General features: G+C 35.7%; 2 protein-coding genes across 3 annotated transcripts in view; one reads left to right on the forward strand and one right to left on the reverse strand.

The window, feature by feature from the left end:
- LOC149800458 (uncharacterized) overlaps positions 1-23,481 on the forward strand; it is a 119,890-nt gene that overhangs the window by 26,962 nt on the left and 69,447 nt on the right. The gene's annotated exons all lie outside the window — the stretch shown is intronic.
- Positions 2,481-12,722, reverse strand: LOC149800459 (uncharacterized). 2 transcript variants are annotated; one of them, XM_089957255.1, is made up of 4 exons: positions 12,347-12,722; positions 11,859-11,970; positions 9,925-10,046; positions 2,481-2,683 (listed from the first exon to the last, which is right to left on the reverse strand). In XM_089957255.1, the coding sequence occupies exons 2-4, from the start codon at positions 11,867-11,869 to the stop codon at positions 2,649-2,651; spliced, it is 168 nt and encodes a 55-aa protein (XP_089813381.1). In that variant the 5' UTR covers positions 11,870-11,970; positions 12,347-12,722; the 3' UTR covers positions 2,481-2,648. The 2 variants fall into 2 exon arrangements, with proteins under 2 accessions (XP_089813381.1, XP_089813380.1); XM_089957254.1 differs by lacking the exons at positions 11,859-11,970; positions 12,347-12,722 and adding an exon at positions 10,308-11,822.

Raw genomic sequence — 23,481 nt, forward strand, 5'->3', positions numbered from 1 at the left:
GGGTCTGTAATGCTAATTCCCATTGTCCGTAAACTACCCCCCTTAACTACTATTACTGTTTTAAGAAGTCTTTGGGAATTTATGATCAGAGGTTATAGTTATATTGAGATATACTTTGGGAGAAATTATTTATTTAAGTTATTCATAGAAATTACAGAGAGCTCGTTGACTAGCCGATAAATCAGCCCCTAACCCGTGATGATATTGATCCTGGGTTTAGGAGCTGATATCACCTATTTATTAAAAGCTGCAAAATCTGTAGAACATTTAGCTGCACACATCGGTGTACATTTTACACACTAACCGGTATTTTTCGCGACTGTGGAGCTACCGTTGGCTGAAGGGTTATTTGGGTAAAATGTAAATTATATTTCCGGAGCAAAACCTATCTTTCATGACTAGTAAATTCACATGGAATAGCACAACCATCTCTCCTGTGGCCATTTTGAATTTCGCGCTAGATATGGTGGTTACCTATTATCGGTATGTATCTCAAGTGTACACTGGTTTTGTTCCGGAAAGATCTGCATGCATCAAAATTACACATTTTAATTAACAGGTCACATTAGCCCTACTTATCTTCCATCAGTATCAGCACACATTTTGTTTAAAAGAAATTAAAAACGTATTTGCGCTCTAAAAACCTACAAGAAAAGAGTGAAGACAGCAAGCTTTGCAAAATTTAACAAATACTTTATTTCTTTAAAAACAAGACAACAATGAGAATCAAAACTTACGGTTTTACGAATCAAATCCAAAATTAATCCAATAATTAAAAATTAGAAGTCCTAAAATTAAAAAGTCCTAAATGAAACTGAATTTGAATCCCGATGAAATCCAAAATGGAAGACGATAACGTCTGTTATAACATGTGAAGTGCTGCAGTGTCAACAGTCTCTTGTTACATCAGAGAAAATATTATTCCAGTTTTTGAATTCTGAACGAATTTCGATAAATGTCCTAGTCCAAGAATTAGTATAATATTTCCAGTTAAAACAATTACTTAAAATCTAAATAATTTGAAGAAAATAAAATAGTCCACAGTGGACATAACATAAGAGAACTTGACTTCTCTAACGTTAAGGTACTAATGACTATTCTTTCTCAAAATATAAATAGTAAGCCTAACTGCAACGCAAAACAGACTCCCGGATGAGGGTCATATGGTCATCATTCAAGAACAAAATAGAAGCTTTTTACTTGCCTAACATCACGTACTCCTAGTAGGGCCTTAACTAAATTCAATGGCTCTACTCTGGGAAAGAATTTTAAAAAAATAAAACAAAAGTTGTTTACTAGGACTGCCACTATTTCTGAATCAGGGTCAGAAATCTAGGTCAGCATTATATACAATGACTTTATTATTAGCTTTTTACGTCCACAAAAAAAACCCAGTCAGAACTAAACTCTATTCTGTATAATATCAAATCCAGTAAATAAAGTTACATTACAATAGCATGTAATGGAATAACATTTAAAAGTAAAATTAACAAACATACAAACAATTAAATTAAATCAAATATAAATTAAATCAACTGTACATAACAAGGGGGCAGTTTTATCGGACTACTCATTGACCTGTTGTACTAAAATTATTTGGGATTATTGAGGAGTCATTCAATGATATTATGGATTATATCATTTTGATACATGAACACATTCGGGACTATAGGTTCATCAGCATTTTGAACTTATAATAGAAGATTTATGATTATTCGGGATTTAATTCATAATACTGTAAGTGTCTCTTGAATTTTCACTTTGCGTCTTGGGAAATAAAATTAATTGTCGATTGTACTAAACTTGTTGGCTTCGTTATCTTTCTTTTACATAGTTTAAGACCTAGAGTCATACTATTGCGAAAAGAAAACAGGTTAAAACAACCCGTTGCCGACTCTGGGCTCGCATACAGTGAAAGTGTGAAAAGGGCATTAAATTGGGCAAATAAACCGTAGGCTTATCACTGCATGCCTACAGCTTTATGTACACACAAATGGTAGTTACAAATTTCCTCCACCATAAACTGTAGCGTTAGAGTTGTCTTTAGGATCTTGCAAGAGTCTTTGCTGTTTATGGCTCATTACTTTTTTTCCAGTTCACTTGTCACCTTTAATTAACTTGAAAATTGTATGCTATTTGCTTATTTGCTTCAATAGTCAATGTTAGGTTTAATTATTCGTCTCAATAGAGTATGCTATCATCTGAAGGACGAATTTCCTTACGATATGATTTTTAATTTCATTGCTTCTTCTTTCATGCCCACAATAGATATTCTTTAGTGATATTTTCATGCCTTTGAGTGTTGCTGGAAATTAGTAGATGATTTAATAATGTTGCCAAAAGGAATGCATGTCATGTTGTTTTTTCTTCCGTTTATTGCTAAGCAGGCAAGAAAAGAAAAAAGTAATAGAAGAAATAAAAATGGAAAGAAGAAACAATAATAAGGTAAGAAGGATTCGGGGAGAGAATTGAATGAAAACATATGTACAGTGTTTTATTGCGAGGATAAGCAATATTGAAACAAACTGACTAAATCATACAAGGAACAAAACGTTCAGTATCACATTTACTGTTTCGCAAACTATTTTTTCTTGTCTAAAAATAAAGAATCTAAACATTAAGGAGACTTCCGATCTTCTCTAACTTCTCTAATTCCTTTCTTTGCTGAACAACGTACTCTCATCTGAAAAGATAGAAACAAATTAGAATAGTGATTTTAAAATTAATTTCTAGCAACATGATCACATAAAATGTAACACTTAGAACATGGAGAAAATAATACATGTCAAATTTAGACGATGTGTCGAGTTTATCGCGTGTAATTTGTGACATACATTATATTAATAATGATGAATTAGGTTTCCATTTCCCTTGACCCTTTTCCCTTGAGATATTAATTCATAAAATTCCAGACTGATCCTTTTTGTGACGTGAACCCTTCGATGCTAAATTGTACTGAAATGATGAATAACCACATGTATTCCGAGTTCGTTGGGTCAATATATCCTACAAGTTGACTTACAAAATGTAAATTTGAACAATTCTTGAATATCACTCTCTGTATTATTATTTGTCCTATCAGCTTCATTTCTGCGTCTGAGCATGTTTATTAACTTTCTGATTTTATTGCGTACATGGAGCGTCCACTCGTTTTGACAGATGCTGTAATATACTAATTAAAGTTGATCGCAATGTGTTAGTGTATGACTATCATGATGTAAATTGGTATGAATTAATATTTTGGATATTTGGAATTATAATGACGTTTCTTAAGAGCTCGATTTCTATATCGGCTAGTTCAGTAAACATGTCCTCGAAATTTATCTTAGATATCTTTTCTCCCAGATGTTATACGTCTTGGTTGAGTAAACATGATATTAATCTTTCTCTTTGGATTGCAGACGTTGTGCATTTTAAGTCTTAATTTCTCGTTGGGCAATATTATTTTCAGGTTTTTTATGTGCAAATTGTCGAATAGAGGTCAAATGTCATTATCAATTTAATCTATCTTCAATATCTAGAGAGTTCTTGTCATGCGGTAAAAACGATACGTCCAAGGTATGTAATATTACGACTCTATGGTCGTAAACTAAGTAACGTAAAGACGCAAAACCATATAATTTTCTAAAGTTTCTCATGTAATTTTATTCTCAAAATCATTATATGAAAATTTAAGAGGAACTATTAGCATTTTGAGTTAAATTCAAAATAATCCAAAACTGTTCTATCACAAGTCCAAATGAATAGAATGTTTCGAATGAATTCCAAGCCTTGAATGTGCGGAAGTGATACCAATCTTTAAATATTACAATGTCATTGTCCAGAATTATTTTGAATGAATTCACAATAATTCCAGAATCGCATTTAGTCCAAAACAGTAATACGAGCACTTTGTAATTCCAATAAATAATTTAAATAAATGATTCCAATCAAACTAAATCTAAAACACAACATACCTCTACAGACTGAAAAGAATAAAAACAGTAATAAAATGGTAATTAGGAATGAATTAATTGATCTCTCATTTCTCCTTATATACGTCGCAATGAAACTACTACGACTCTAAGTCGCAATATTTCCCACGTGACTTATGCCGCGACACAATCCACCTGATTTGATGTCCCCAAACAACCCACCTGATGCAATAATCGAGTGGAAAACTACTTCAAACAGTACACAAGTTTATTTTCTGGAACTCTAACCCAAATAAACAACCTGTTTATAGGTCATTATCTTAAAAGAATTACACACTCAGACAAAATGAGCCATGTAATATCCTGTTTATAGATGATAATTACAAACCAACAGTCATGGACAATAATTAAACACAATTTTGATATACGCACCATTTCGTGAGTCCGATAGTTAAGTTTGGAGTACATTTACAGTCGAGTTCTTATGCCCATTATATACATTGAGTAATGTTTTATGTCATTGGAAAATTCATGAATCTTATTTGTTGAATCACATAATAGTCTTTACAATGAATCTCTTGGTGTGTTAGTGTCAAGTATGTCAGTGTCAATTATGTTAGTGTCAAGTATGTTAGTGTCAAGTATGTTAGTGTCAAGTATGTCAGTGTCAATTATGTCAGTGTCAAGTATGTTTATAGTTTGGATTGTAATAAGACTCGCGTCTTTTAAAGGTGAAACCAATTAGTGTGGCTGGTAACGTTTTGAACTTTTGTTGGTATTGGTTCATTAATTGCGGAAGTCTCCATTTTGATTTCATTGACTAGAGCTATTTCGATATAAATTCGACTATGTTGACTATATTTTAATAGAAACATTTCGAAATATATTTCTCCAGTTCGCATCTGTGTTAAATAATCTATCATCTGACACCTACCATAAGCTTTAGCTAAAAAGACCCCCGATTTTTCACTTTATGGTCATTCAATTTTATCAAGCTGCCGTCTCTGGCGTGTGTGCACCTGACTACCAAGTATCTGTCCCCAGCCCAAACCAGAATAGGAATCATGACGCTTTCTAACTGTGAATATCGTGATCTTGAGAGTTACCTTTGCAGGTTTGTTCATGCGGTCCAACGAAATGTCGACCCCTATTCACTTCTATCACACGCATATATCCCTCATTACACCCAACCCATCTGGATAAACTGGAATCTTTAGATCGAAACAGAAAGTAGTTCAAGTTCAACCTTTGGGTAAATTGCGATGTAATTTTTTAAGGTGTACCCTAGTTTCACATGCCCTGCAATCTGAAGTGATGTAAGTGCATACCATTTGCACTAGTTTCGTGTCTTATTCACACGGACTCATTCAACCCAATCAGCTGTCATACTCGAACGAGTGAATCAACGCTTGGGATCAGATTTACCGAAAATAATAAAGGTGTTAATTCCTTAGTTACTGTTAATGCTTTATAACTTTTCAGTGGTGTATAATTCATTTAAAAGCTTATTTTCGACAACTATATATGAAAACTTAGGTCCTATTTTTGAACTTTTGAAAAAATGAAGATACATATAAATTCATTGTTTAAAGCTTTTAATTATTTAAGTTCCAAATCCAGTGTTTAAACTTTAAAAAGAGAATGGTACATCTCTTTGACTGTTCTTATTGCTTGAATGGTATTGCTCTTTCAACGTTCATACTGTTGTTATGTATAGAGAGAATGAGCTTTGTAATTGTATCATTTAGGTATATTCATAGTATCATCTAACTGTATCATTTAGGTTTATTCATGGTATCATCTAATTATAATTTAGGTTTCTTCAGGGTATCATCTAACTATAATTTAGGTTTATTCAGGGTATCATCTAACTATAAGTTAGGTTTATTCAGGGTATCATCTAACTATAAGTTAGGTTTATTCAGGGTATCATCTAACTATAAGTTAGGTTTATTCAGGGTATCATCTAACTATAATTTAGGTTCATTTAGGGTATCATCTAACTATAAGTTAGGTTTATTCAGGGTATCATCTAACTATAATTTAGGTTTATTCAGGGTATCATCTAACTATTATTTAGGTTTATTCATGGCATCATCTGACTGTATTATTTAGGTTTATTCGTGGTATCATCTAGCTATAATTTAGGTTTATTCAGGGTATCATCTATCATTTAGGTTTATTCAGGGTATCATGTAACTGTATAATTTAGGTTTATTCATTGTATCTTCTAACTGTATCATTTAGGTTTATTCGTGGTATTATCTAACTGTATCATTTAGGTTTATTCAGGGTATTATCTAACTGTATCATTTAGGTTTATTCAGTGTATCATATAACTGTATCATTTAGACTTATTCAGGGTATCATCTAACTGTATCATTTAGGTTTATTCAGTGTATCATCTAGCTGTATGATTTAGGTTTATTCAGGGCTTCAATTTCATTTTGTTATCCTTATGGTTTGTTTTGCATTGATTATTTTTTATAATGTGTCTAGATTAAAAGCATTGAAGAGATAAGTAGCTCTTACTCGTTATATACAAATGCCAAAACCATATCGCGTTTTAAAAATTACATACAGCATTTAGTAGACATGGTTTATATAATCTCCACATCAGAACTTAATTTTATTGTTATGTATATTTAATTTGCAATGTTTGTCAGGACCTTTTTATTTTTTATTTCATTATATGTTGTGGGAAACCAATATTGTATCTAGTTGCTGACTTTATCCAAAATCAGAGATTGTATTGTTTATATACTTATACTTGACTACGTCATTTCCGTCACGTGTCTTATAGTAACAAACTTTCTATTCCTTCTAGACCAATGAACGTTTGATCCTCATCCAGGTTTTCGTTATGCGTCTTACTTTGTCGTATAACTGATGTTTTTCTGAATGTGTTATTCGTGCCTTAACATCCGAGCAAAACCAAGTTAACATGGTTGTGTAGAATATTTGATTGGTATCATTCACATTATTTCGTCTCTGGAAGTACAAAATTGTTCTGATAACATTCTTGGAAATAGAGACTTGAATTTAAAGTGAAATTTCAAGGAAGGATTTAATTCTTATATTGTATTATTATGCTCGAACAGAAAGATTGTTAACACATAACCACTTTAGGAATCATTACAGGCACATCAACACTTTAGGAATCATTACAGGCACATCAACACTTTCAGTGTTGGATTTAATTTGGATTTCTGCTAAAGTTTGTTAAGAACTTTTATTATTAGGACATGTGCTTTTATTTCAAGGATTATTATGGGATTTAATTCGCAATGTCAAACGTTATATTTCCATTTTCCATTTGTAATCATGGGAAAAAATTATTTATTAAATTTTACAAAGCTTGCTGCTTTTCACTCTTTGCTGTCTTTTATTTTAAGAGCAGAGACTCGTAATACTATAAACTAAAGTACCGTATTTTCATTATCACTATCAGATGCCAGTAAAGACAACCTGTGTTGCTGCAGTCATTTTGTGGAACAGCGTACTCTTCAGTTAAAACTTAATATACTTGCTTAACAAAATAATTTTCTAGCTAGACCGACATTACTGATGCTTTCATGTGAAAGTTCCAGCGTTCGTCTGTTTACATTTATATGGGTCAGTATCATCACGAGCTCAAGTTCAGCCTGACAACGGCACATTAGTTGTTGTTGTTGTAGTTGTTATAGTTGTTGTAGGGTTTAACGCCATTTTTCAGCACACTATAGGCTATACATGGCGGCCAGTATTAATGGTGGAGGAAGAACCCAGAAAACCCCCAGAAAGAACCACCGACCCACGAGAAGCTACTGTCAAGCTTTATCACATACCCACATTAGCCGAATCCGAGACTCGAACCCACGTAGACAGAGGTGAGATGGCATTGATCCGTAACGGAGAGCGCTTTAGACCACTCGGCCACTCGGGGCCCCGGCACATTAGTATTAAAAGCAAACATTGCACGAGAATTAGTGTGCTTAAATGAATGATATAATGCATATATTTCACTCAGACACCATTCTTACTTGTAGTGTTTAGGCACAAACAGACCTTATGACGGAAACAAAGACTATTTGGAGGTCATGTGATATTTTCATATCATTTGTTATGTTTTATTATGCAATATGGTGGTGCCTAACACATGGCAGATACGAAAGATATTTAAATGCTTTTTTCAAAATATTTCCAGAAGCATGAGTCTTTTTAATCCGAACTTCAATTACGTTTTTCTTAATTATAAAGCTAATATCTGTCAACAATAGAGGGTGAAAACTTTCACTGACTCTCATTATATCTGGATTAGACTCATGCGGGATACTGTCGGCAACCTTCTGCTCTATATTTCGGCACCTCAGAAGTCTAAAACTACTTTCCAAAACTGAAGAGTTACTCTGTAATCTGTAGAAGCATATTCAATAGTTGGATAGATATCTTCAAAAAAATAATAATCTTGTATTCACCCTCGTAATTTCGATGACATGCTAAATACCTATTTATATTTATCATCATAGTTTTACCGTCTTAGCTGAATGACCGAATTATCCATGAATAAACAAGAGTTTCTTCCTAATTTCATTTACATGTATCGAATTTATGAAGGCAATGTATGTATAAAAAATGCATGGTGTGCATCTATGGACTTTCACATTAAATGTATATTCCACTCGTTTGTGATGTAGTCGGATTATGTCTACTCCATTTTTAAAACCTTGGAAGTCTAAAACTGCTCTGTTTGTAAATAGGCGTATTCGGTGGTTGTGTGTAAAGATGCTTATTCTGTGGTTGTCTGTAAAGAGGCGTATTCTGTGGTTGTCTGCAAAGAGGCGTATTTGGTGGGTGTGTGTACATATGTGTACTCGGCGGTTGTCTGTAAAGAGTCGTATTCGGTGATTGTCTTTACATAGGCGTATTCGGTTGTTGTGTTTACGGAGACGTATTCGGTGGTTGTCTGTAAGTAGGCGTATTCGGTGGTTGTCTGTAAATAGTCATATTCGGTTCTTGTGTGTACAGAGGCATATTTGATAGTTGTATGTAAAGAGCCGTGTTCGGTCGTTGTGTGCAAAGAGGCGTATTCGGTGTTTGTATGTAAGGAGGCATATTCGGTTGTTGTGTGTACAGAGGTGTATTCGGTGGTTGTGATATATTGTGATGTGATTTGGATTTTTAACGTCACCTTAACAGGTTTTCAGTCATATCGCTACGATGTCTGCGATATGGCAGTATATTGTGATATCTAGCACTGGGGTACCATGCCGCAGACATGTAGCATGATGTCCCACCCAGTCAGATTATCCTGACACCAGGCCGACCAGTCCTAACACTGACCTCTTAATGCTGAACACCAAGCGAGGCAGCTGTTAGTACCATTTTTATAAGTCTTTGGAATGACTGTGCAGGGGATCAAACCCACGACCTACCGCCTCCGAGGCGGACGCTGTAACCACTAGGCCACGGAGCGGTTGTTGTGGTGGTATTCGGTGGTTGTATGTAAAGAAATATGTTCGGTGGTTGTGTGTAAAGAGGCGTATTCGGTGGTTTTGTGTAAGGAGGTGTATTCGGTGCTTGTGTGTACAGAGGCTTATTCGGTGGATGTGCAACCGTTTTTACAAAATCATTGTGATGCTTTCTAAGATTCAACGGCAAAAGTTGCAAGACAGGTTTTAACTTTTTAGATGCATGAGCTCTTCAGCATTTATTTTATTTGATTACAGTTTGTGTTATCTTTCACATTTTAATTTAAACTGTCATTAAAGTAAACATATAGTTGTAGGTTTAACGACTTCACATGAAAAGAAGAGATTAAAAAGTATATTATTGTTATCTATCATTAAAAATAAAATTATATGTTCAGAAATCCGTACCAACATACTGGTTCAAATCATAATAATTACTTAGTTCGTTTTTGCGAGATATCAATGATCTTGTTAATTTTGACTTTTGGGTTAAAGTTAGAAGTTTCTTCTATTCTCTTTTCCTCCTTTTGATACTGACATTTGCTTTAGCTAAATATTACCTTCTTTGTTGCTGCAGAACATTGTACCAAAAATTAGAAGTGCCAGGATGATAACAGTAAACATGGCCGTTGCTGTCAACACCACGCCAACAGTTTCCATATCAGAGGGAATCGTCTCCGTACTGAAATATTAGTATTTACATAGTTTGTGAGGATTTTAATTTTGCAACATATTAATTAATGACGACACAGCCTTTTGTATTGACGGCTTATAAAACTTCCGTGTGTTATATAGTTTCTGTATCTGGCTGGTTTAACCAAACTCTTTGCTTTGTCTTAGATATTAGTTACCAAATGAGTTCCTTGTGGCTAAAAAAATCAAACAGAACATTTTATTCTTAGGCAAGTGATACTAAATACATGAATTATGTTTTTATACTTACCTTCGTATACAGCATGCATTCTCACAGCAGTTGTAGTCTTCACCACAGTTGAAACCAGTCAAAACAGTACTGCCTCCATATGAGATACTGTAGGAACATTGATGTGACCAAGTCGCAAATTGGTAGAAGTAATTAGCGCTTCTGTGACAGTCTTCCTGCCCTTGTGCACCGTATATAAACATGAATACAGCCAGCAATATAAAAAAGATAATCTCCATTTCTTGTTTGATCTGTTTCTTGAGACGGATAAAATATTATAGATAATGTTTAGGTGAAAACTGCCTTCAGGTTCTCGCCCTGTTCGTGTTAGAACTAAGAGTAATTTTTGTAATCGGCCTTCTCTTTACCAGGGCACGGTATCAAGGCAATCAATGGCAAGCTTCTTGTGTGTATACTCTTTTATGCAGGACAGGTCGCTTGTTGTCGAATACATGCCAATGAATATGCAGTGCAATACTTTAAGCAAAACAACAAAAGGCTTGTAGTGTTATGGCTGGTATTAATGCCTTGGAACAGGTGCGTATACTGTGCTTAGGTTATTTCCACTATATATGTCACCGTAATTTTTAAAACCTTCCTCTTTGTGTTCTCTTGAGAAGCATTTGTGCACTGTGTTTTGTGTTTTTTTGATAACTGCTGTTATAAAATTTTTTTTTTTTTTTTTTTTTTTGGGGGGGGGGGAATAGAAACTTTACGTTTACCAGTCTGTATTACCATCACCTAATATTCCAAATCCATTGTACAGGGCAAGAGGATTACGTGCATGATGTAGTCATGTAGTCCTAATCACTATCCATTGTACACATCATGTGGATTGGGTGTACGCTGTAGTCCTAAACACTACTGCTGTAATTATGCGGATTATCAAAGGTAATTTGCTGAAAGAGTTTTCTACTGTAGGAGGAGAGTCAAATATAAATTTTAGATGCAAGTTATATTACGGGTTTTATTAATTTAGTGCCTACGTCGTATTAACATCTTGAGTACTTATATAACAGGTAGTACACGTATTGCCATTGCAATGTCATCCGACCATAGTTTTATTTCTTACATGTATTTGATAAATTAAAATGTCATAACCATATCACACAACCAGCAATATTGATCAGTAACAATTTAAATTAATGCATAATGTCTTGCCATACTGTTCTGTAAGAACATACTTCCATATAATTTTGTATACGTCAGAGATAAAAGCAGTGTTGGTGTAAAAGCAAAATAATCTCATTCAACGTAATACATTTGTATCTCAGGAAATACTTAATAGTTTTATATGTAACTGGTATATTATATATCCTTACTTGAAACGAGTAAGTTGTTTATTTTTCAGTTAAAATCTGATGTCTTTCACATTAAAGTATATCGTCTATGTACAACTAGAGGCTATTATTTTCCAACTGGAGTGCCCCACTGTAACTCAAGCACGTACAAGCACTGTAGCTATGCCTGTCCTAATGCCCATTTCATTTATTAAAGATAGTTATATGACAGTTGCAAATATATTACGCCTTTTTGTACTGATTTGTTTCAAACATGTGTTACAGCACTTACCTTCTACTCATTAGTGAGACGATACAGTATTTTGTTCAGTATTGGATTTATTGTGCATTATTGGGTTGATAGGTGGAGATTGAGACATTTCTCCTGCTTTGTTACATACACCCTACAAATACAATAAAAAATACAATTACTACAATAATAAATAATATCGTCATCAGTGCATTATTGTTCTGCATGTTTACATTGATTCTCTTTACAGCACATTCAATACGAATAACTCACAATTCCATATATTTATTAATTATCCATCTAGAGACATAGTGGATCAATTAAACCTAAACAACAGTCAGTCAGTGTTTAGAGCAAAAGTAGGGAACAGACAGACAGACAAAGGTATGGACAGAACGATATGCTAATAATAAAATGCAGGTTGATAACCTATTAAAATGTACTAAAATACATCAACATGCATTCCAGAGAAATATGCAGAGTACATATAAAATAAATTATTACATTAATCATATTATAAATCTATTTACCTTATCATATGGGACAAAGGCCAATTTACATCTTCTTGCAAGCACAAGAATCATCAGGCAATTTAATGCAATGCCATGACCAACACCCTTCAGAAACTCTAATAGACTGACCACTAATATGCTGTTCATACCATGTTGTTTATACAGACAAGTAGCAAACTAACCAATCAGAAAGTTGTTTACCACTTGTCATACAATAGAGCAACCCAACATGACCAGCAATCAGGGTAGTTGCATTGCTCAGTGAACAAAACTCTAAAAGGTAATCCTGGTTCAAGGTTACCTAAATGGCTAAATATGTGTAAAATGAGAATAACACAATAATTGCGACTGATGACCGTATTTCACTCAATAATAAACATTAACTACATAAAATAATAAAATACCTACTTCTGCCTAATTAAAACATGAATATAAAATTATAAAACATATGCTACTGCTACACACTTACTTCCACACATTTAAATGATGTCCTCATCATTTAGGAGTATCCACAATGATGGAAATTATGGCTTTGGAAATGGTATCAGACATGCTGTTGAAAACTCAATTTGTGCAATGACTGGAGGATACGGACTTTTGTTAGCCAGTCTGGCTCATTAACGGCTTGGGACATAACATAGTCTCCAGAGGTCATCCATGAAGGTGGTTTCATCACTCGATTAGAACGTCGTGGTGCTGGAACAGGCAAGGAACTCTTCTCTGTTCGTAACTGATCAGTAACTACTACGTTACTGGGGCTCTCAACCCTGGTTTGCCCTGGTACTGCAGAGTCAATATCAATGTTGATCACAGTGTTTTCTGGATTCATAGCTCCAGACTGTTCAGCAGTATGACCACTCTGCTCATCATCATCAACTGCATTAGCTGAAACCAACTCTCCTCCCACACTGGGATTACCATCATCTTGGTTTGAAGAGGTTTCATCATCCACTGTAAGACTCTCACTGGAGGAGTCTGTAATTGAATTTTCGCCGACTAAATCATATTCAGCACTGTTCCTGACAGATATATCTCCCGGATCTGCCGTTGCGGAACCACCAGTTACACCTATCAATTCATTATCACTTGGATGATAAAGCGATATAGAGTTCTTTTCATCCTGGTCAGAATCTGTTTCCCTGAAATTATTCTTGGGTGAATTTCTAGTCTTGGATGTCGCAGACTTGAAAGCTTGTTTCTCTTGCTTTCGATTATTATGCTCCGACTGAATTAGCAAGGCGCCAATAGGAAGCAGCAAATTTCTATGAAGAGTGCCTTTCGGTCCTTTGCCATCTTCCGATCGTACAACGTATACTGGGATATCCGGGTTTTGTTGGGATTCCACAATGTAAACATTAGTTTCCCAGCGATCAGCAATTTTGTGTTTTCCATCAAATGCCACTATCTTCACAAGAACCCTATCCCCAGGCAGAAGAGTTGCTGCTCTTGCTTTTATGTCATATGCCCTCTTCTGTTTTTCTTGAGATTTTTTTCCGCAAGACATGTGGCTAGTTTGTACGATTCTTCCAATTGGTTCCGAAGAGATTTAATATAAATAGACAAATTGCCTGATCCACAACCCTTATTTAATCCAAATGCGAGGTCAATAGGTAAAAGTGGCTCTCTTCCAAATATCAGAAAGAATGGAGTCTGACCTGTAGACTCATGGCGCGTACAATTATATGCATGAACCAATGGTCCTAAATAGCTCTTCCAATTCCTTTTCTGATCTGGGTCGAGAGTTCCCAACATATCTAGCAGTGTCATATTCCATCGCTCACACATACCATTGCCCATTGGATGATAGGGTGTCGTTCGAGACATCTTTATTCCAGTAATTTGACATAATTCCTTGATGATCTTGCTTTCAAAGTTTGCACCTTGGTTTGAATGTAAACGCTGGGGCATACTAATGCACTATAAAACTATTAAACAGAGCCTCAGCTGTAGTCCTGACTGTCTGGTTTCTTGTCGGAATGGCCTGTGCATACCTGGTAAAGTGATCTGTAATAACCAGTATATTTTGGTAGCCTCCTTTGGACATCTCAAGAGTCAGAAAATCGATGCAAACGAGTTCCAATAGCTGTGTGGTCACTATGTTGACGAGTGGTACTCGAACATCCGTTGACGATTTTCTAAGCATGCAACGACGGCATTGTTGGATCCATACTTCCACATCATTTGTCATAAGCGGCCAATAGAATCTATCCCTTAGGAGAGAAAGTGTCTTGTCTCGGCCTAAATGACCGCAATCATCATGTAAGTAGTGCATAGCCTCCTCGTTGTGAGACTTGGGAAGTACCAGCTGTAGTTGATTATGATCATCAGCACTGGTTTTCCGGTATAGCACACCTCTTCGCAGGCATACATTGTCAAAAGTCCGAAATAATCCTAAATGATCTCTTTCAGTAGGTAGGGACTGTCGATTAGGCTTTCTTTTGTCTCGTACATGCTTTACCCATTCCCTTATAACCGGATCATTCGATTGAGCAACTCTCCAATCTCTATCCGTCATTGCGGATATTCTCGAACCAGAGTCAATGTCGTCAACAACATCTGCAGACATACAAAGACTTTCAACAAATGGCTGGGCACTAGTTAAATTACAGAGAGCGTGTAAGGTCTCTCTGGTAATAGTCTTCATATCCTTGGTACAGCTCCTGATCTTTACACATGGCAACCGAGATAGACCGTCTGCGTCTGAATTCCTTGAACCGGCTGTGTAAATGATGTCAAAGTTGTACATGGCTAGAGCAGCTAACCATCGATGCCCAGTGGCATCAATTTTGGCTGATGTAAGAATATACGTGAGCGGATTATTGTCAGTGTACACAGTAAAGTACTGTCCATAAAGGTAATCATTGAATTTCTCCGTGATTGCCCATTTTAATGCTAGGAATTCCAGTCGATACGCTGAATAATTTCGCTCACGTTTTGTTAACACTCTGCTGGCAAAGCTGATTACTCGCTAGATACCATCTTGATACTGATACAGAGCTGCACCAAGGCTGTGTTGACTGGCATCTGTGTGCAGCTCGAAAGGTTGCCCAATGTCAACGTAGCCTAGAATAGGTGGTGAAGAAAGAGCATATTTCAGCTGTTGAAAGGCTTTCTCCTGTTCCGGTCCCCACTTCCATGGTATGTGTGGAATTTTCTTCTGACGCTTACCCGCTTTATTCCGAGTGCTTGGCATTAATTCTGATAGTGGTCTAGCTATCTTCGATAAGTTCTTCACAAACTTGTGGTAATAGCCAGCAAATCCAAGGGATTGTCTCACTTCCTCATGGGTGTGTGGAGCTGGCCAGTTTATGATCTTGTCAATCTTGGCTGGATCTGCCTCAACACCTGCCTCTGATACAATATGGCCGACATATATGACCCTTTCCTTGAAGAATTGGCACTTCTTTGGGACAACTTGAAACCACACTCCCTAAGCCTTGTTAGGACCTTTTCCAGATTTGTTAAATGTTCCTCATAGGTTTTACCGAAAATGATGAAATCATCTAGATAGATCACGCAGATGGTCAAATGCATATCTCCGAGGCACTCTTCCATCAATCTCTGATACGTAGCTGGTGCATTGCAAAACCCCATGGGTAGTCTCTCAAACTCGTAGAAACCTAGTGGACCCACTGTAAATGCTGTCCTCTCCTTATGAGATTCATGTAATTCAATATGATGATACGCCGACTTCACATCCAGCACTAAAATATTTAGATCCAGCCAAAAAGTCCAAGATATCTTCTATCCTGGGCAAGGCATAGGAATCATTGATTGTCATCTTATTCAACTGCCGAAAATCAACGCACAGGCGAAGTTTTCCATCCTTCTTCCTCACTAAAACAACATTGCTGGCCCAAGGACAATGTGATTTACGAATCACACCGCTAGCAAGCAACTGGTGAAGGTGATGTTTCACCTCACTGTACATGGAAGTGGGTATCCGACGATATCTCTGTTTAAACGGTGTTTCGTCGATCATATTAATGCGATGCTTTACAGCTGCCGTAAATCCCACATGTTTCACTTCTGGAAAAGATGTCTTCGAATTTCTTTATAAGATCTATTTTGTTGCTCATCTTTGGACAGTTTATCCGAAGTAATGTCCATCTGACTGAGAAGGTCATCTACTCGCTCCCTTCCAACCAAATCTGCTGAGATATCAGCCACAAACACTGGTTTTACATCACACCAAATAGCTCTAGGCGGAATACTAATTGTCCTGGCAGTCACGTTTGACACATGAACTTCGATCAAACCATTCCTCGTGTAGTTATAAGTCACCAGGCCTGGAGAAATATCTAAGTCTTCATTTACTGTGGACATCAATGAATTCTGAAGCAAAGCACATGTTGAATGATAAGGTATCTCTTTATCAACGAAGGTTCGCAATATCACATTGCTATTGCTTTCTACAATAATATCATGTGACTCTTCAAAACACCTAGACAAAAGTTTCTCTTTGCTAATTCCTTTTCTCGCAAAGTCAAACATCTGGATGTCAAATACCACGGAGTTGGCAATCGAGCTGTCTGTAGAAATCTTGCTCCATGCTCACTTTGGCATTCCTCTAGAGCACGCATTAAGTAGTTTGTCCCTAGTAACACAGGAACGACTACTGTAGTTGCTGTCTGGCACGACTAACATTAGACAACGTTGTCTTTCCAACTTTGGTAGAATGTTACTTTCTATTTCAACTTCTGTGAAGCCATTATATGGTAGCTTCCCTCCATTTGCACATTCAGCATTCAAAAGGTCTGTAATGGGCTCAATCTGAGTCGTCTTCAAATTCTTGTTATAAAATGTCTGGCTAACTGTTGATACGTTCGATCCGGTATCAATCAATGAACTTACTCTAATACCATTGATAACAGAAATCTCGTTAGCTTGTCCTACTAGCTCTATCGTGTCCGTTCCTTTATGCTTCTTGGGGCAACCCCTTGAAAATCCTACTGCTTGCCCCCAGCCATAGGCCTCGTGAAGTTTAAATCCCGTTTTGAATGGTCTAGTCGAACACGACAAGCAGAAGCAATGCGTCCGATTTGCCGGCAGCGACAGCATATTCGGTCTCTCCTCTCATCAGTATTATTTGTCCTAAATCGATTCATATAGTGTTGCTGGTTGTTGGATACGTGGGATGCTGAATGCTCCTTAAGCATCTTCACTTCATTTGACAGCTGCTGGACAATATCTCTCAATTCACTTAGCTCCTTGTTTTGTGATGTGGTTTAAGTTGATACCATATTAAGATTAATAGTTCTCTTGGTACGTTTTAGCTCATCTTCCCGTTGCCTGTGTTCAGATTCAATACGACGAAGAGCTATTCTCAATTCGTCAAATGTCTTGAGTGAATCAAACTTATGGCCAGACACATTCTTAAGTGTCTGTTTAAGTCCTGTCCACAACATAGGCCTTAGCATATCATTTGTCTCACTGGTCTTCACTAACCCATGTTGGACGGCTTTGTTTAACAAATCTTCCAGCCTACAACTCCATGCAGAAATATCTTCATCCTCTTTCTGGCGAGCACTGTAAAAGTCAGCTAACAAAGTCTCTTTCAAATCTACATTGCCATACACACTGTCCAGCTTTGATATCAATTCCTTAGTGGATGCTGTTGGACCCAATCGCATAGCAATCCGTCAATCTTCGCCTCTCAAGGAACGTCTGATGGCATGATATACCTGGTCCTGTGGATACGTGCCTTGTTGTAAGCATGTAACTTCATATCTCCATAATTCATACGATGTTTCACTCTTCTTTTATCCTAAAAATACCGATATCCTTAATTCATGTGGTAGTGTGACCGATATAGGACCACTGGCCACGGACGCCATTGCATGTGATGCTGTCGGCTCTTCCTTAATAGGATGTGTACCCATCGAAGACGTGAAGTCTGCCATCCACTTTCCGAAATTTTCAGGTGTGTCTGCCTTGGGTTTGACTTTTAAAGCCTTAAAGGCCCCTATGTTTTGAACTTCGTCCTCTGTGAATTCCATATGTACTCACACAAAAACGCGCGATCAAAACCAAGAAATACACAAACGTCTGTGCAATATCTATTTAGGGCCAGTTAAGCAAGAATATTTCAAAAATAAGGATCACTCTGAAAGAACAATGTTTGCCTTGTCAATAGCGAATATTGTAAAATTGGAGAACAGATACAGTCTATGGGAAAATAGGTTCTAGAAGAATCAATTGAACCAGAACTACCTGTATTCTAATTCTAATATGAAACATATTTAAAGATGAAACACATTTTCAAAACAACATATTTCCTAAAAATGTACTAAGGAGAAAAAAAATTAACGGCAACAAAATAAGGAAATTCCATTAATATGAACATCTGTTACAATCGGTTGCTATATGATGGACTTAATATATAAATGCACCAATATATATATATATATATATATATATATATATATATATATATATATATATATATATATATATATATATATATATATATATATATATATATATATAACAAGTTCAAATATTCATAGATGTTTCTGTAATAAATACAAATTATTTCAACTTGCGCTGATTATAACCATTCTTACCTACTTCATCAAAGAACAATTTAGTCCAGGTTAAATGAACAAACAAATTATACATTGTCCTAATGAATCAAAACACATGCATATCAGTCTATATAAGCACAGGATGAATGTCACTCATTCACAAGGTTCAGATGATCCACAAAGTCTCAATGTAAATGCTTCACAAAACATTTCTTGAATCCCATGAATTAAACAATAAACACAGCCAGAGTTCCATATGTATTCTTCTAAATTGATATGGCTGGAGTACCTACATGTCCACATCCACTGGCAGCGTGATACCGAAGGGATTGCATCTCCGTCTATTCTTGTTTAATCCACTTGGTCCTGCCCTCCTTCCATCCTACACATATATACAACCTCGGCTTCAGCACAAGTCCCACGGTGGGCGCCAAATGTTACAGCACTTGCCTTCTACTCATTGGTGAGACGATATAAGTCCAGTATTTTGTTCATTATTGGGTTTATTGTGCATTATTGGGTTGATAGGTGGTTACTGAGACATTTCTCCTGCTTTGTTACATACACCCTACAAATACAATACAAAATACATTTACTACAATAATAAATAATATCGTCATCAGTGCATTATTGTTATGCATGTTTACATTGATTCTCTGCACAGTACATTCAATACGAATAACTCACAATTCCATATATTTATTAATTATCCATCTAGAGAGATAGTGGATCAACTAAACCTAAACAACAGTCAGTGTTTAGAGCAAAAGTGGGGAACAGACAGACAGATAAACAAAGGTATGAACAGAACGATATGATAATTATAAAATGCAGGTTGATAACCTATTAAAATGTATTAAAATACATCAACATGCATTCCAGAGAAATATGCAGAGTACATATAAAATAAACTATTACATTAACCATATTATAAATCTATTTACCTTATCATATGGGACAAAGGCCAATTTACATCTTCTTGCAAGCACAAGAATCATCAGGCAATTTAATGCAATGCCATGACCAGCACCCTTTAGAAACTCTAATAGACTGACCACTAATATGCTGTTCATACTATGTTGTTTATACAGACAAGTAGCAAACTAGCCAATCAGAAAGTTGTTTACCACTTGCCATGCAACATAACAACCCAGCATGACCAGCAATCAGGGTAGTTGCATTGCTCAGTAAACAAAACTCTAAAAGGTAATCCTGGTTCAAGGTTACCTAAATGGCTAAATATGTGCAAAATGAGAATAACACAATAATTGCAACTGATGACTGCATTTCACTCAATAATAAACATTAACTACATAAAATAATAAAATACCTACTTCTGCCTAATTAAAACATGAATATAAAATTATAAAACATATGCTCCTGCTACACTTGTATGTTCCGTTTGCTGAATTATTTCGTTAGTTAATTTTTCAATTCATCCGCATTGATACAATTGTAATCTTACCATTGGATTCAGGATCCGATACACAATTAGGGATTTACATTGCATGCAGTTCGAATGCTCCATTCAGAATATTGGACAAATGAACTATTACTGTATCTGTGACATACAAATTTGAGCGTTCAATATACTACGAGACTGTCATCTATTCCATCAAATCCTGCATCAGATTTCATCTTCAGGCCCAATTACCAAACCATGTACAATCGGAAATTTAACCCTACTTTTTGGCATACGAATTAGCCCTCTTTTGGAAGAGGCGAAAATCCTTTTTGACAAAAATGACAAATTATTAATCGCAAATTACCGCCATGTTTTTTAAAATCTCTCAATATAATAATCGATAATGTCATTTCAAAACATCGACTTCTAATCCTTTAATCGTTTGGGATAAATGACAATGGAACACAGTACTACAGAATACATGGACATTCTCCATGTAAGGCAGAAATGTTAAACTCAGTTAAAATACATTCTGGTCTGTATATCCAGAGAAAAAGTTGAATATAGAAAGAATGCAGTCTCGATAACATAATGTTATCCTCAGATTTCAAAGATTTTAATTTGTTTAACCTTTATCTTTTTGAAAATCATATCTTTAACATAGTTTGAACATCTTTACTTATCTTTATCTTGCTGAGCTAAATGATGTACGTTTATATATATATATATATATATATATATATATATATATATATATACTTTCTTAGACACACACACACACACATACATACATACATACATACATACATACATACATTTCATTCATTTACAAACACATCTCTGTTATTTGTATTATATTTTGCACGGACTGTACCATTTAGTTTTTAATTATTTTGTCTATCAGCTTCTCCCAGTTGCTTTTGTAACACGTTACAACAGACTGCAATCGTGATACATGCTGCCCTCGAAGTGATTGGACCGTCCGATGTATATTTAAAGAGTTCGGAATATTAGTACAGCGTACAACAAAGTTATTTATTGGTGATCAGTACGAACGTACACTCGCTCAAAATTCTCTCCTAGAACCTCTACAGGACGTGATAGTCTGATCCAATTATTAAATGCCATTTCTTGTTTGCTTTTTGGTATGTGGTTCATACACTAAATATCACACTTCCCACCGCATGGGTGCTTTCACATGGTATGTGGTTCATACACTAAATATCACACTTCCCACCGCATGGGTGCTTTCACATGGTCTGCCCCCTGAGCAGAACTTGAATAACACGATTCAGGAAAAAGTGGTTTGGAGATTAACCTGTGATGTAAGAAGGTTGTAGAAACGTTTGGATGCTGTCCTTCAGGAAGCCTGTCATGGCGGTGGATTTATACTCCGGTCCATTGTGTTCGAGTAGGGGGAATACCCCCTGTATCGGTTCGTTGACGATACGTTCGGTATTGTTCTATAACTTTAAGCAACACTTCGAACAGATACAAAGTATATTAACGCTAGCAGAGTCAAGGACGTGTACGCTAGGGACCCAGCTGCTAACATTATAAAATCATGCGTATAAAACTTGCTTCACTGTCCAGCTTAGCCAATGGCGATTTGTGGTCTCTGCTAGTCTTTACAATCCAAATTTTATTAGTTTCTCTTCGGTTGGGTTCGCATCAGCAAGTTCAAGCTTCATCACCAGCGACAATCTAAAAAAGTTTTGTCTGTGGGCACTCGTTTCACGTCTGAGAAGTACAATCTAATAAATGTTTTGTCTGTGGGCACTCTTTTCATGTCTGAGGTGTACTGTTGGACTATTTCAATCCGATTCCCTTATTCACGAAATGCGTGACACATCCTGCACTAATCTTTCTGAGCTTCATATAATTCTTAACATATCAGTCGAATTAATGCCCGTCATAATGGAAGTAATATCCACCGTATATCGATCATCTTCAGAAATAAGCTCCTTTATGGGAACCACGTCCCGTTCATTTATCGCAGACATCTCTTTCCAGTACGTGGAATATCTCATATGGATATGTGGCCATCTTTAAAACGATGAAACAACCTGAAACAGTAGGATATGACAGAGATTTACATCCATAAGTTTTATTAGAGAGTGCACAAGAACGCCCTAATTTAGCAGGATGCACTTTACTCAATCAGAAATGATTTTCCTTCCCTGAAAAGTTTAGGTCACTGTTATTTACCTATTTAACGTCACCCGTATATATCTTTACCTGTATGTTGTTCTGTACGTTCAGAATCTGTACACCTGATAGGAGTGTTATTTGGCTAATCTGTATCTTTGATAGAGTGTTATTTTGGCTAATCTGTACATTTGATAGAGTGTTATTTGGCTAATCTGTACATTGATAGAGTCTTATTTGGCTAATCTGTATATTTGATAGAGTGTTATTTGGCTAATCTGTGCATTTGATAGAGTGTTATTTGGCTAATCTGTACATTTGATAAGAGTGTTATTTGGCTATGGATTGACAATCAATGTACCTACAAGTTTAAAGAAACAAAAAAGATTATAGCCAAAAGTTCTGAATATTTCAAGCATGGCTCGTATATGTGTGTACTTTAATTTTAATTGCTACAATGTGTCAAATGTCAGCTCTGCAAAAAATCGATTTTCTATATCTACAAACTATTAATGGTGCACTGGAATTTAATGCATCCATTTCACCTAAAGTAGTGCATCAACTAACTGTACTTAATTTTACGGTAATTTCTTGTCATCGAACATTTTACGGTAATTTCTTTTCATCGAACATTTTATGGTAATTTCTTATCATCGAACATTTTATGGTAATTTCTTGTCATCGAAGATTTTATGATTATTTCTTGTCATCGAATATTTTATGGTAAATTTTTATCATAGAACATTTTATAGTAATTTCTTGTCATCGAAGATTTTAAGGTTATTTCTTGTCATCTAACAGTTTATGGTTATTTCTTGTCATCGTAGATTTTATGGTTATTTCTTGTCATCGAACATTTTCTGGTTATTAAATATTATTTTCATTTAATTTAATGGAATTCATTTCCACTTAAAGAAAAATACTTTTTACAGCGCATCTGTGTGGTCTTCAAAAACTTTTCAGCTTTGTTTAAGCCATAGCAAAATTGACAACGGTACAAAAATTCCGTTTATCAAGAAATCCTTCTTCTAGACCAGCTATAATCAATTTTATTTTTTCATGTCAAAATACTG

This window comes from Sinohyriopsis cumingii, chromosome 5 (assembly GCF_028554795.1).
Source record: "Sinohyriopsis cumingii isolate HCF-2022 chromosome 5, ASM2855479v2, whole genome shotgun sequence".
Classification (NCBI taxonomy): domain Eukaryota; kingdom Metazoa; phylum Mollusca; class Bivalvia; order Unionida; family Unionidae; genus Sinohyriopsis; species Sinohyriopsis cumingii.

Excerpts from the sequence above, each read along its gene's own strand:
- LOC149800459 (XM_089957254.1), bottom strand. The coding sequence starts at position 10,525 with ATGGAGATTATCTTTTTTATATTGCTGGCTGTATTCATGTTTATATAC. Across the intron at positions 10,047-10,307 it reads AATGCATGCTGTATACGAAG|TACGGAGACGATTCCCTCTG; the intron begins GTAAGTATAAAA and ends CTAATATTTCAG. Across the intron at positions 2,684-9,924 it reads GTTCTGCAGCAACAAAGAAG|ATGAGAGTACGTTGTTCAGC; the intron begins GTAATATTTAGC and ends CTATCTTTTCAG.